Source organism: Cydia pomonella, chromosome 5, assembly GCF_033807575.1.
Source record: "Cydia pomonella isolate Wapato2018A chromosome 5, ilCydPomo1, whole genome shotgun sequence".
Lineage (NCBI taxonomy): Eukaryota > Metazoa > Arthropoda > Insecta > Lepidoptera > Tortricidae > Cydia > Cydia pomonella.
The window spans coordinates 10,546,890-10,560,220 of record NC_084707.1 but is presented as its reverse complement, the minus strand read 5'-3'; the positions used below and the strand labels follow the sequence as shown (position 1 = coordinate 10,560,220).

Sequence of the window (13,331 nt, the reverse complement as noted above, 5' to 3'; positions counted from 1 at the left end):
TAGGTACCTCAACATCGTCAAATAAACATGGGTCAAGCGTCAAAATTCCACACTTCAAAATATTAAATCGATGATCTCACCTGATTAGTCATTGCCACAAAAATACAACAGAAGTACCAGTACGCAATCCAATGGAACTCTCTCTCGATACTCGTATTGTCAAACGTCAATAGCTGCCATACGATCCGCCCTAGCACGGGTATGGTAATAGCGAAATTGTCACCATTAGTTTCCACAAAGTCATGTCGCGTTATTGAAGTAGGATCAATGTGGTGCTCACGGAACGGTCTCAGGAAATTCTGAAAGTAACAAATAGATACATTCATTTCTCTATGTGTATATTACAAACTAAAACAATCCTCTCCCACCGTTAGATTAAGAAATGCTTCTTGCATATATACTCGTAATTTTGTTTTACACTTACAATAACTACAAAAAAAAATCGTATCCTCCCTCACAAATGTATAATATATATGAAGTAGAAATTTGAGCACCTAAGTACTTCCTCCGAGTATTGACCAATTAGCAATTTGCTAGTTTATCTTTGGATTTAATTTCATCAAATCAATAGTTACCGTGTAACGTTAGGAACATATAAAAGGAATGTTTCTAACTAGAATCTGAATATTAGCCCACTATTCCATATTATGTACGTAGGAATGTATTAACTACGTATTTATTATAAGTACCTCCAGATTATATAAAGATTCAGATTAGTTAGTAGGCACAAAGGCGAACTTATCAATCTCAGTCAATGCAAAGCATACACAAAATAATAAAGGACGTAGTTAATGCGGTAACTGGATTGCTAAGGTGCCCTTAGGTACAGAAAACAGTTTTTTTTTTAAATCGTATCCCTTTTTTCGATCACAATACGGTGTGAGAGTCAGAATCGCGGGTGTACCTAAATAAAATTAAATGAAAACCATACAATATTTTTGTACCTAATTTGTACTATTTAGTACCTCGTTTAAAAAAAATTGTACCTCACGGTACGTAAAGTTATCATCAAAAAACAGGTCACCCGCCATCCTGACAGTCAGAATGGCGGGTGTACTTTATTACGCTATGTTCCCGTGGTTATTGATAAATTCTATAAAAGCCAAATTTTTGTACCTTTTTTGTACCTTCATATTCAATTATAATATGAGTCATTTTATTTGTGCTTTCCCAGTTTTACTCATTTTATATTTTGCTTGCTATTACAATTTTGCAGGCGTTATAATTTTTCAAGTTATCGATTTAATTTTTAAGAAAAAACGCTAAGGTACAATTATTTTTATTACACCAGGACTTAGTACCTTTAATGTTTAATCTGTTAAGTTCAAATAACTCAGTAAATCATGTCTTAAAAAAGGCTAGGCGCCAATTCAAAGAAATCTTCCTAAGAAAAATCATTTTTAAGACATGATTTTCTGAGCTATTAGAACTTAACAGATTAAACATTAAAGGTACTAAATCCTGGCGTAATAAAAATAATTGTACCTTAGCGTTAAAAAAGGCTAAGCGCCAATTCAAAGATATCTTCCTAAGAAAAATCATTTTTAAGACATGATTTTCTGAGTTATTTGAACTTAACAGATTAAACATTAAAGGTACTAAATCCTGGCGTAATAAAAATAATTGTACCTTAGCGTTTTTTCTTAAAAATTAAATCAATAACATGAAAAATTATAACGCCTGCAAAATTGTAATAGCAAGCAAAATATAAAATGAGTAAAACTTGGAAACCACAAATAAAATGACTTATATTATAATTGAATGTGAAGGTACAAAAAAGGTACAAAAATTTGGCTTTTATAGAATTTATCAATAACCACGGGAACATAGCGTAATAAAGTACACCCGCCATTCTGACTGTCAGGATGGCGGGTGACCTGTTTTTTTATGATAACTTTACGTACCGTGAGGTACAATTTTTTTTAAACGAGGTACTAAATAGTACAAATTAGGTACAAAAATATGGTATGCTTTTCATTTGATTTTATTTAGGTACACCCGCCATTCTGACTCTCACAATACGGTTGCCAAAAAATTATTTACCAATCTTGATCGAGGCTTTATTCCTCTAGTAACTTCATGGATTCGAATCCTGGTTTTTTGTTTTTCGCTCGATATTAAAAACTCACGAACAAAGGTTAAAGGTGAGGAACGCAACAAATTCGTATTTTTTTTTCCAAAAGCTTATAAATATCAAAATGGCTTTCCAAAAAATGAGCAATATTATGTTCGATGAATTCATATGATGAATATTTTAAAACTTACAAAGAATTAAAACTCAATAACATGATATCCGCAATCCTAGGCACGCACAGCTATCTCGCTCACGCTTACGCTCAGTGAGAGTGAGAGAAAAACCTGAGGGCCTAGCCAAGATGCCAATCGTTTGCGCCATAGTGAACGAAACGGTAGTCTCTCTCTATCGTTCAACCATAATATTAGTGCGACAGAGAGACATTAGTGTATCGTTCGCTACGGAGCGAACGATCGGCATCTTGGCTAGGCACCAGAACTTACGGGACCTTAAGCGGTAGAGTACGACAACCCAGGTACCATAAACCAAATGGCGCCGTGCAGGGCTGTCTAGTTCTGCGGTCAGGATGTGGCTACGATATTTTGCACTTAAACATATTTATGCTGTATAGTAATTGTGCATACGAAACTATTCAAGAAAAACGTATTACAAACTACGAACAATTGTGCAAGTGACACATACTTACTCGTAGGTAGACAATCATCTGAAATTACAGTCACATTGAGGACTTCCTTCTTTTCAAAGTGTATAACAATCTACGTGGTAGTATGAATGGTAGATAAAAGTAAAAATATGTAATTCATAAAGGTGACACATTTAAAATGAGTGGTGACTAATTAAAAGAAATAATGTAATCAAATTGGTCAATACATGCTTTACAAAACCCGCACTAATCTAAGTTCCGAAGTAAGAACGACCTTCACTGATCTGCTGAAAGGATGAAAATTATATTTTATGAAATCAGATATGTTCCTGAACATAAACCAATACGGTTGCCGTCAAAATATGTTCATAGCTATTTTTTAATTAAAATTGTTTTCGCTTCAATTCAACCCTATGGTCACTATGGTGTGGGGTGTTGTTGGATAGGTCTTTCAAAATAAACAGGGGTGAATTACCAAACATCTTTCGATAAAGTAATTATTTTCGGAAATAAACGCTCCGAGACAAAAAAAAATGTATTTCGGATCTTTAGATATCAATTTTCATCAAACTGGTGACCAAAGAGCTGGCGGCTTCCTCGCACAACGTATCAGTATTGCGATACAACGAGGAAATGCCGCCAGCATCCTTGGTACAATGCCTCAAGAGCCTATTTTAGATATAAGCTAGTTATAGTAATCATCTGTATATATCCATTATGTATATTGTTATTGTCAATAAATAGATTACGTCATTTTCATCATAAATCAGTTCAGTTCAGTTCAAATATACTTTATTCATGTAGGCCTAGCAACAAGCATTTATGAATAGTAAGACAGTATTACATATATTATCTTAAGCTAATTATCAGAGCAATTTATTGATGTTGTAAATATTATTCCATATATAATACTAATGAATATAATTCATAGATAAAATGTAATACTAAGAATTTCACAAAATATCGTCATACAAAAAAAAAACAAAACATACAATCATATCAATTTCAAGCATAAAACTGAAAAAGAGCACATTGCACAAACTACTCGCATTTAGGACCAAATTATTTATTATACGAACGAACGAAACGACAAAACGATAAGATTGCTGGGATCCTGGGAATTAATTCTTCGAAAAAATCTAATTTGATTAGCCTATATACCTACTTCTGTATTCGCAATAATTGTTTTCCTTATGCTGTAAATTCTTGTAAATCTTTATACATCTGATTGAAGAAGTATTTTAACTTAAAAAATATATGAAATGTAGAAATTGCCTGTATTTGAAGTAAAAACATCTAAAGTAAATTAATGACAAAAATTGTTTTACAAAAGCTTGTCAATGGACCTTATTATGAATGGGTGTCTCAATAAGGCTCATTCCTGTTCCGTAGATAATTATAACAAAACTACTTTTTTTTGGGTAACTGTTAAAATTGATTTTGTCATTCCCGATGGATTAATCCAAAAAATAATAAGAGTTGTAGTGTTGGTCCTTAAAAAGTCTACAGAAACTTAAACGCAGAATATAATACATTCGATTTATGTCTTTTAATAAAACACATTTTTGTATTGTATTGATATTTACTAAGTGAAACTATTTTAAGCATAAAACAAAATAATTAGGAACATATTCAGTCATTAGCCCTTGGGCCTTATTAAGTGTTTAGAAATCACACTTTTGGCGGTGGGCCTTATTTGGACTATTCATAAAAATATAATGAACTCTATCAATTAATAAAAATATAATGAACTCAGTAACACAAACTGGTCTTTATAAGTAATTGACAGTAACATAATGTTTTTGGTTATTGGTTCCATATTTCTTGCACTTTTTTTAAATGGGATTTTTTAAATGGTGGCTCTTATTAGGGACCGGTCCTTATTAGGCGATCGTACCTTACATGCTTTTTAAAGATATTGTTCCTTTAACACGTGCCATTAAGACGGGAGCTGACCGCTCTGCATAAAAGAAACAAAGGCTTTTGTTTAACAGATTAAGACCTGAGCCAAAAAAACATTTTATATAATTCATAGTAAACCATCAGGTAATAGGGACCAGAAAAAGGTAAGCAACCTAACTAATGCATATTGTTTATGTTGTACGCTTTCCATTGGAACTTAGTACATTCGGCTAAGCATCAGTAAGATTTATATAAAAAATATAAATTATTTCAACTTTCAACTAAAAATAGCCATGAACATTTTTTACGGCAAGCCTATTGGTATAATGTTCAGGAACATATTTAATTTGATAACTTATAATTTTCATCCGATAATCAGATCAGTTAAGGTCGATTTTTTCGAATCCTCTATACTGCTGCAGGGGGGCAAACGACAACGCAGAGATAAAAGTGCAAGGCCCGGAATACCGATTAGGTTGTATATAGACCAAATAACTACTCAAGGCAAAAGTGTTAGGTCACTCGATTCTAGGTAAAGGGGACACGTTCATTAGAGTCAACGTGTATTTTTAATTTTCCTGGCCCGTGTTAATTGGTTTTCTTGACATTAGGTTAGTAATTTAGTATACTTTCTACTTGACAGTTTTCTTTCTATATACTAATGTGTATCTTCTTCTTCTTAATAATTAAATGCTAGCAGGTATCCACCAATTTTAATCCTTGATTTAATATCCCATACACTAAAATAACAACCCAATTTTCGCATTTTAAAGATTGCAAAGCGAAATTTTCTTTATCAAATTTAATTGAATTTGAAAATAATATTGTAACTTAAATCTTCTGTGCTACAATTATTGTAACTACATTCTAAAAGACACTAACACTACTACGTTAAAGCTAAAGCAATGTTAATTGATAGACGGCAATAAAGCAGGTGGCACGCTACCGTGTGAATACGAACATATGGATGACAGCTGATGCGACGACGGTGCACTATGGTATTTCACAATTCTGTAAGTGTATAGGTATATAAGTAATGCTCGAAAACGCCAAAATTTGGGCACACATTTTTGCTTATAATTTTACCCATGGATGGTAGTTTTTCTGTGTACTTATATTCTAATCGCTATATCATAGAACGAGGAATAAATAATATCACAATCGTTATCAATTCTACAGTATATTTTCATGATAACGAGCTTTAAACAATGACAGAGCGAAATTACTTTGCACAAGTACATACCTAGCCTTGGAAAGTTCGACTAGGCTAAAGAATCTTGTAAAAATATTAATATAAGTAGGAGGCGTTCTTGAATGAAATAAATAACAACCAGCAAGCAGAAAAATATAAGATGAAAATAACAAAACAAAAGAAACGTGAAACATACAGCGTTCTTATAAATAAAGATCGAAACCTATCTTCTGTTTTGTTATCAACAAATCTGCAATCTGTAAATACTTGGCTTGGACTTCTTAAACATACTCTAAGTAATCAATTAAACATGTCGTGCAAAGTGTATAGTGATTACTGTGATTAGTGATCAGTACCCCTAGTGTAACTGTGATATACATCATAACGTGACGAACGCGTTTGCGTTAAGTGTCATTTTGTATAGGATTTTGAGGTTCCAAAACGTCCCGCTTGGCGCGCTCTTTCGAAATCCAATACAAAATGAGACTAAACGCAAACGCGTACGTCACGTTTGGAAATCGAATTTATTTACACTAGGGGTACTGGTCATCACAAAGTCTGTTGTATATCAAAAACTCACGCTGAAATAAAATTCGAGAATATTAGTATGATAAACTATAATTTTTGCAACTATATTAAGTGTATTAGTACCTCCAGCTCCAGTGGACCTTTAATTTAAATTTATTAATATCTGCCCAAATTTTAGCGTGTTACAGCTTTAGTTACATTACACAGTCTAAACTGTCGAACATATTTTAGGCTAAGATTATTTACATATTTAAAACATCGTTTCTGTTCCCTATATAGACGATTTGTAGCGTTGTAGCGGCATCCTTTCCCGAGGAAATTGATCGATGAAATAAGAAGCAAGTGGCTCAATTGAAATTGTCCCGAGTGTTAGCCTGGGTTACAATATCCTACAGTGCTTCTAAAGCGGTAATAATCCCAACTTGTACAAAATGCAATTGCTTTAAAGACCTTACAATTTTGGTCGGGTTTTATGTGTCAACTCAATTGTCCTCGACCGTAACAGTAAATAAAGGGAGTGTACTGAAGGCTTGGTACCTAACTGATTAAAATGTTCGGTCATCCTTCACTCGCTGATTATTCCCTTGTGTGGTGTTTTTTTTCACGCAGTATAGTGTCTATTTGCCTTTTTTATTTATATTTTTATACGTTGCCTGTTCGATAGCAGATATTTAGTAACCTACTATAAATCGGTGGAGTGTTAAGAGCAATTCCTAGCTGAGCAACTTTTCAAATCTCGAATTTTTTAAGCTATGTTTTTGTCGCGCTGCGGTGGGCGGGAGCGGGAGCTATCTAAGTGTGAGTGCGCACACACAGACGCGAGACGTGAGCGCTCACTCATTGCGCGCCGTTGCGTCGACATGTCGACGTCGCCCGCGAGCCTGACGGAATTCATCCTGCGCTGCCCGAAGCAAGTTGTTTTTGGTCTCATATCACAGATCTCATATTTTGATCACATAATATTGTTTTTCATTTTTATATTATACTGTATCTATTAATTACCATATAGGTAAAAACTGCAAAAAAGAATGATGTCCCGGCTTCGGTCGTCGTCGTACAGTCAAGTGCAAAAATATGTATCGAAAGAATCTTCTCATAAATATGGTACTACGCTCTTATTACACTGGTATAAGATGCTATGAGACATATTTTTGAGTAAGATGTGTACACCCATATTTTTACACTTGACTGTACCTATCCGTGACAGTAAGTTGGGTGTGATCATGGTGTGTTGTGAAATTTTGTAAGTAGGTATAAATATATGGTTAAACTACAATCTATTTTACTTGTAGTACGATGGGGCTAAACTTGGGTCGCCTTATTGAAGAACGTATCGCAATGACAATCTGAGTAAAGTATGTTGGGGTAATGCCGGACAATTTTGGGACCAATTGAGAGAACTCGTGAAAAAACGTTTTTTCAAGATCTCAGCACATGATAGATTCTTGAAGTACGGAGCAAATCGTTAAATAATAACCGTAGATTCGGCCTGAATTTTGGTAATCTTCAATATAGAACGGTTTCAGTTTTGTACCTGTGTAAAGATGAGACATACTTTTTTTAGGGTAACGAGTGTTTTGCCATCAAGGGAGAACATAGGATGGTGAAAAAAAGTTGCTTCTAATGGAAAGAGAATAAGATATCACAAAAAAATAGGTCCGGTTTCTACCCTTCTCGAATGTAAGTATATAAATTGCAGCCACCAATAATTACAAACTTAAAAGTTGTCATCGAAAGTTTTTAATTCGTATTTTTGAATCCGATCTTAACCCTGATACAAAAATTGGTAAAATTGTGGCTCTCAAACTTTGATACCTAATATAAGGCAATTTGATATGTAAGCAATGTGCTAAGAAACCTCTTATTGTAAGGTTACCCGAAGTAATAAAATAAGAAAAACGACTAAAATAATAGATAGGTTTCGAAGTTTTGACAATTTAAGATCTCGTGAACTGTACAGGTTTAGTGAAAGTGTAAATGTATTGTTTATTGAAAGGAATGTACTGGAAGATATTACGTGCTTAAGTAGGAGGGACAAAAATCGAAATAAAAAAATAATCGTGCCCAGTCATTTATAATGAAGGTCGCCAAAAAAATAAGAATCAAACTTAGAAATCAAAAAGACTAAGTAGTTCTTTAAAAAGGTCAAAGTCACTGAGAGCCCATCTTGAAGTATGGAAAATAAGTAAAATTGCGATTTTATTGGTATAATTTTGAAATTATATATATAGTTGATATACAATCTTTTTTTATAAAATGTAAGGATCGTATGTAAAGAGTAAAGTAAATATATAGGAAAAGGGAGCCCTCTTGAAGCATTTTAAGGAAACTAATTTCGAAGCCCTATCTCTATTTTGTATCCGAAACTAGCTATGTATGTATGCGTGCACATCTACATATGCATCTGTATGTGTAGGTACTTAATTGCAAAAAATTGCTCATTTGCTATCTATTTTACTCGATTTTGTTATAAAATTCAACATGTATCATCATCTCTATACAATATAAATACTCTTTATTGCACACCTCAATAAAAGAAAACAATACAAAAGAAAACAGAAACATAAGCACTGGTAAACAACATGCGGTCTTATCGCTAAAAAGCGATCTCTTCCAGGCTACCTTTGAGTTGCGGAAATTAAAAAAATGACATTGTCCGTAAGTAGGTGTACATACACATACAATATACATACATACAAAATAGACTCCCAAAATCTCTTCCTTTTGATTTACCGTCACGTTGGTAGTGGTACTGGATAAAAATAATGGTACGAAAGTGTGATCAAGAAAACAATAAATGTGATAATTAAGTAGGTTAATTGAAGAAAATTTAAAGTTTGACAATCACTGCTGTTTTTTAAATAGGTAAAGATCGGGTTGTTTCTCTCGGATCTTTACCTGGAAGGGTCAAGATCGGATATCGGTCTGCAGCAGTCCTAGGTCTGTTTTGATTGGATAGTTATATAAAAAATATCGAAAAAGAAATTATACATTAAAACAAAAACAGTTTCGTCACAATACGCAAAATAAATTACAGGGCAAAGATCGGATAGAAGAAAAAAAATGCGAAAATATCTTGCTCCCTGTGATTGCGCATAGCACAAGCCCGACGCCCTGAGCGACGCGGGGACACTGGCAGTCGAAGCGCAATGAAATGGCATCTTACACAATGTTGCCAACATTAAAAAAATAAAGCCAAATTAGGGAGACATGAATGTCCTACGTTCTTCACCCGCATCCGGTATTTACCCAACATACCTACCTTAATCGTTGAACCGCCGCATTTCAAAATGTCCCTTATTTTGATATCGGCTAGCCGTATTGTAATACGGTGGATTATACAATACGACTGCGATACTTATATATAAATCCCCTCGTTAATGTAATTTCATTTTTGCTATCTAGTGGCAAACATCAAAGTAGTTATCTTTTACTTGTGACGCACAAGTGTGAGCAATGTAAAATACTATAAGTATTTCTAAAACAAAAATGCCTTGTTTATTGTGATTAATTGATTATTAAATTCGCAAAATGCTGTCGTTTTATTTAAAATAATTAGACCAGTTCCGAAAGTACCGGGAAATCCCTGTTCCTATTTCCACCAGTACCGAAAATCCCGGTTCTTTAAAACAGTACCGGTTCTGCAATCCCTAATAAGGATGTTATGCCCATCACTAATCCTTCTGTGTACGTATATTTATAAACTGTCTCCGCCTCCAATTCGTGCGATAAGGACAACTGCAGCTCGGACTAAAATTCACTCGCAAAAAACCCAAAAATCGACGTTTCGCTCTCGACTGTTTCCTCCTCCAAAACGCAACCAATCATTATGAAATTTTGGAAATTGCAAGAGGAAGAAATAATCTATGCCGCTATGTTTTGATTTTTTGGATATTTATTGTCATATTTGTATACTGTGCCTTTTTTTACAGCCAATTCAATTGAGCCGTTTTTGCGATTTTTGAGGCGCTGTAAGTTTCTTCAAAATAAAATAATCCAAAAAAGCAAAACATAGCGGCACAGATATTGATGATATTGATCTTATTTGAAAAAATCATTGCTCTAGGTTCAAAATCCAGGGAGGAAATAGTCGAGAGCGTTTGTATGAAAAAATCACCACTAGGAATTCCTCTTAATATTACTTGCTAGTAATGCTAGTCATTGCTAAATACAATCTATCAATACGACATACATTATCAACAATATCTACATAGATAAGATAAATAAAAATCTTTAAATCGTTTTGAGAATTTAAAGAATTCAAAACAAATATGTGTTGCTTTTACTCGTTCACATTGATTATTTATTAATTATTTAAGATTGTATCAATAAATTATTTGTTTCTGTATAGTTGGATATTAGATGCTATAGGTATATTTAATAATTATAGTATTATTGCTTTATTTCAATTGTAAGGAATTCCTAGTATTACGTGAATGCTATTTTGTGTTTGACTATGTATTTATTTTAGTAATTAGTTTTTAGAATATCAATAATGTTGCTATGCCCTGACAGGGTAACCATGCATGCACTTAATATATGTTAACACCTTAATATAACCAATTAACCATGGTTCTGCAATAAACGAAATAAAAATGAAAAAAATTAAGTAGGTATCGTGTTGTCCGTGATAGTTATGGTGTTCTATTATAAAATGTGTTTGTACACGTATAGTGGAGCCGTTAACCACGTTCTCTGTGACATTTATGCTTACTTAAATTTATGGCCTAATTCATAAGCTATCGAAATATTATTACGTTTTAAATGTGCGACAGGTAAATGAACAGATAATGGTACATTAACCAAGTGCAGGCGTGTTTGGCGCCATATAACTTTGGAAGGGTGCATTTTTAAAATGTTTGAACAAAAACATAGGTATGGGGGGTGATTTGTCGATAGAATTCATCGTACTATACGTGGTTACTGGCTCCACTATACGTGCACAAACACATTGTATAATAATCGCTACATATACTCGTAAGTTGTGTTGGTAAGCAACACCCCAACATCCGGAATATGTATGATGAAATATATGTATTAGTTACTTACGTACAGTAAAACACGATGTTTACGATTATTTATTAAAATCATTTATTTTCTAATAAAAAATATGTGCGTGTCTGATACCTCTTTAATTAGAAGATTAGTACCTTCAAAGGATACGAAAATTATTAATAAATAAGTGAAAGTAGTTTATCAGGTATAAGCCATGACAGTTAAAACAGTAAAAAAATCCATTAAATGATTGTTCAAAGAATTTCTCAAGTAATTTCCTTTTTTTTACACAGAAATGGCCGGGGTCGGTTGGACGGACTTCCTGTCGGACGACACATTTTTTACGACCACCAAAGCGTTATATTTGTGAAAAAAAAAACGGGCAAGTGCGAGTCGGACTCGCGCACGAAGGGTTCCGTACCATTATTTATAAAAAAGACAAAAAAAATATGTTTGTGTTATGGGAGCCCCCTTAAATATTTATTTTATTCTGTTTTTAGTATTTGTTGTTATAGCGGCAACAGAAATACATCATCTGTGAAAATTTCAACTGTCTAGCTATCACGGTTCTTGAGATACACCCTGGTGACAGACGGACGGACGGACGGACAGCGAAGTCTCAGTAATAGGGTCCCGTTTGACCCTTTGTGTACGGAACCCTAAAAAGCATCACCTAAATATCTCAAGTTAGCTTGACGATATCCTAGTGTGTATGGCACACTAGGATATGCCGGCGCAGTTTTGCCTGTATAGTTCAACTGGTAAAAAGTATCGTGTGGCATTCGACTGTGCCATATCTTAAACGGCTTTACCTGCCAGGTCAAACTATATAAAAAAAATTGTATCTTAACAGTTATTAAACACCGGCATCTAAATTTTACAAGCACGAAAAAGACAAAGTATTATGGACATCGTACGCTCGGACGTGTTTCTTGAAGCGTTAATGTTTTGACTGGCACAAGCCCCTTAAATCTAATTTGAGCAAATATGCACTTGTAAATACAAACTGGAAATGTGTGTCACTACAGTAGTAATGCCAAGCCATGCGAGTCAAAGTATTAGGCACATCAATTGTAATTTGACGAAATTGCTTTCAGTAGTTTCAGCAGCGTTAGTTATAAATAATTTATTAACACAATAGCAAATTTATGAATAAGTGTTAAAGTGAGAAAAATTACATATAATGCTGAATGCGTTTACAAAAATATTAATTACTTTGCCAATAATAGGTAGGTCAACTGCTCCCCAAGTGTCCGCAGCCCAGTGCACAAAACCCGAAGCAAAGTCAGCTGTTAGAACACCAGCTATTGCTGCCAATAATAAGGAGACATCAGCACGAATGTGCCGAGCCATCAGGAGGCCTGCACACACGCACAATGTGCAACAAACCACCACGCACACCCATTCCTGTAGTCTCTTGCCTGTCAAAACAAAAGTTATTATCATCTCATGCATTACAATTGATTGCTTCTCCACCAGACTTGTGCTGACCTAAGGATGTGATTGATATCCATCAATTACGTAGGATCGTTTATCTTTATAGCTTAGGTCTGGTGGTAACGGGTTCAACGTAGCTTTATTTAACAATAGGATAGTAAGGTAAGGATGAGAGCTAAAGGTATTTGCAAGCTGGAAATGTGAACATTACAAAATTCATTCAAATATAAATTCCACCTGCGACACTACAGCTAACTGTAACAGAAGTTGGTGAAATCGTTTTTTTTTACAACCTTGATTGATATCGATCACAATTTAGCTACCACTTAATATCTCTGATGGAAAAACAGGTTAAGTGCCCTAGTAAGGGTACTCGACAAGTGATCCCGTAAAATATAGACTAATAGCATTTCTAAAATTGTAATTCAGGTATAAGTATTCAGTTAAATGCTATAAGGGCTTCCTGGTAACTTTAATGAATCTTTCAGTTATTCCATTTCCTTTTGCATTAGGTCTTCAAAAAGATTACTTAGATACTCGTATTGCATGCTTAGAATATTCCTAAACCTCGCCGTCTCAAATGATTTCGAGAGATTTCC

At 34.1% G+C, this 13,331-nt stretch overlaps 1 protein-coding gene across 3 annotated transcripts in view; it reads right to left on the bottom strand.

Moving 5' to 3' along the window:
- The window catches only part of LOC133518287 (plasmanylethanolamine desaturase 1), a 78,047-nt gene that overhangs the window by 49,207 nt on the left and 15,509 nt on the right, over window positions 1–13,331 (bottom strand). For all 3 annotated transcript variants that reach the window (XR_009799456.1, XM_061851957.1, XM_061851956.1), the window contains exons 2-3: window positions 12,511–12,716; window positions 81–299 (exon numbers count right to left, since the gene is read on the bottom strand). Coding sequence is in view for 2 of the 3 variants with exons in the window: in XM_061851957.1 (XP_061707941.1) it covers window positions 81–299; window positions 12,511–12,716 (425 nt within the window). In the remaining variant the exon portion in view is untranslated. The remainder of the gene's footprint in view (window positions 1–80; window positions 300–12,510; window positions 12,717–13,331) is intronic.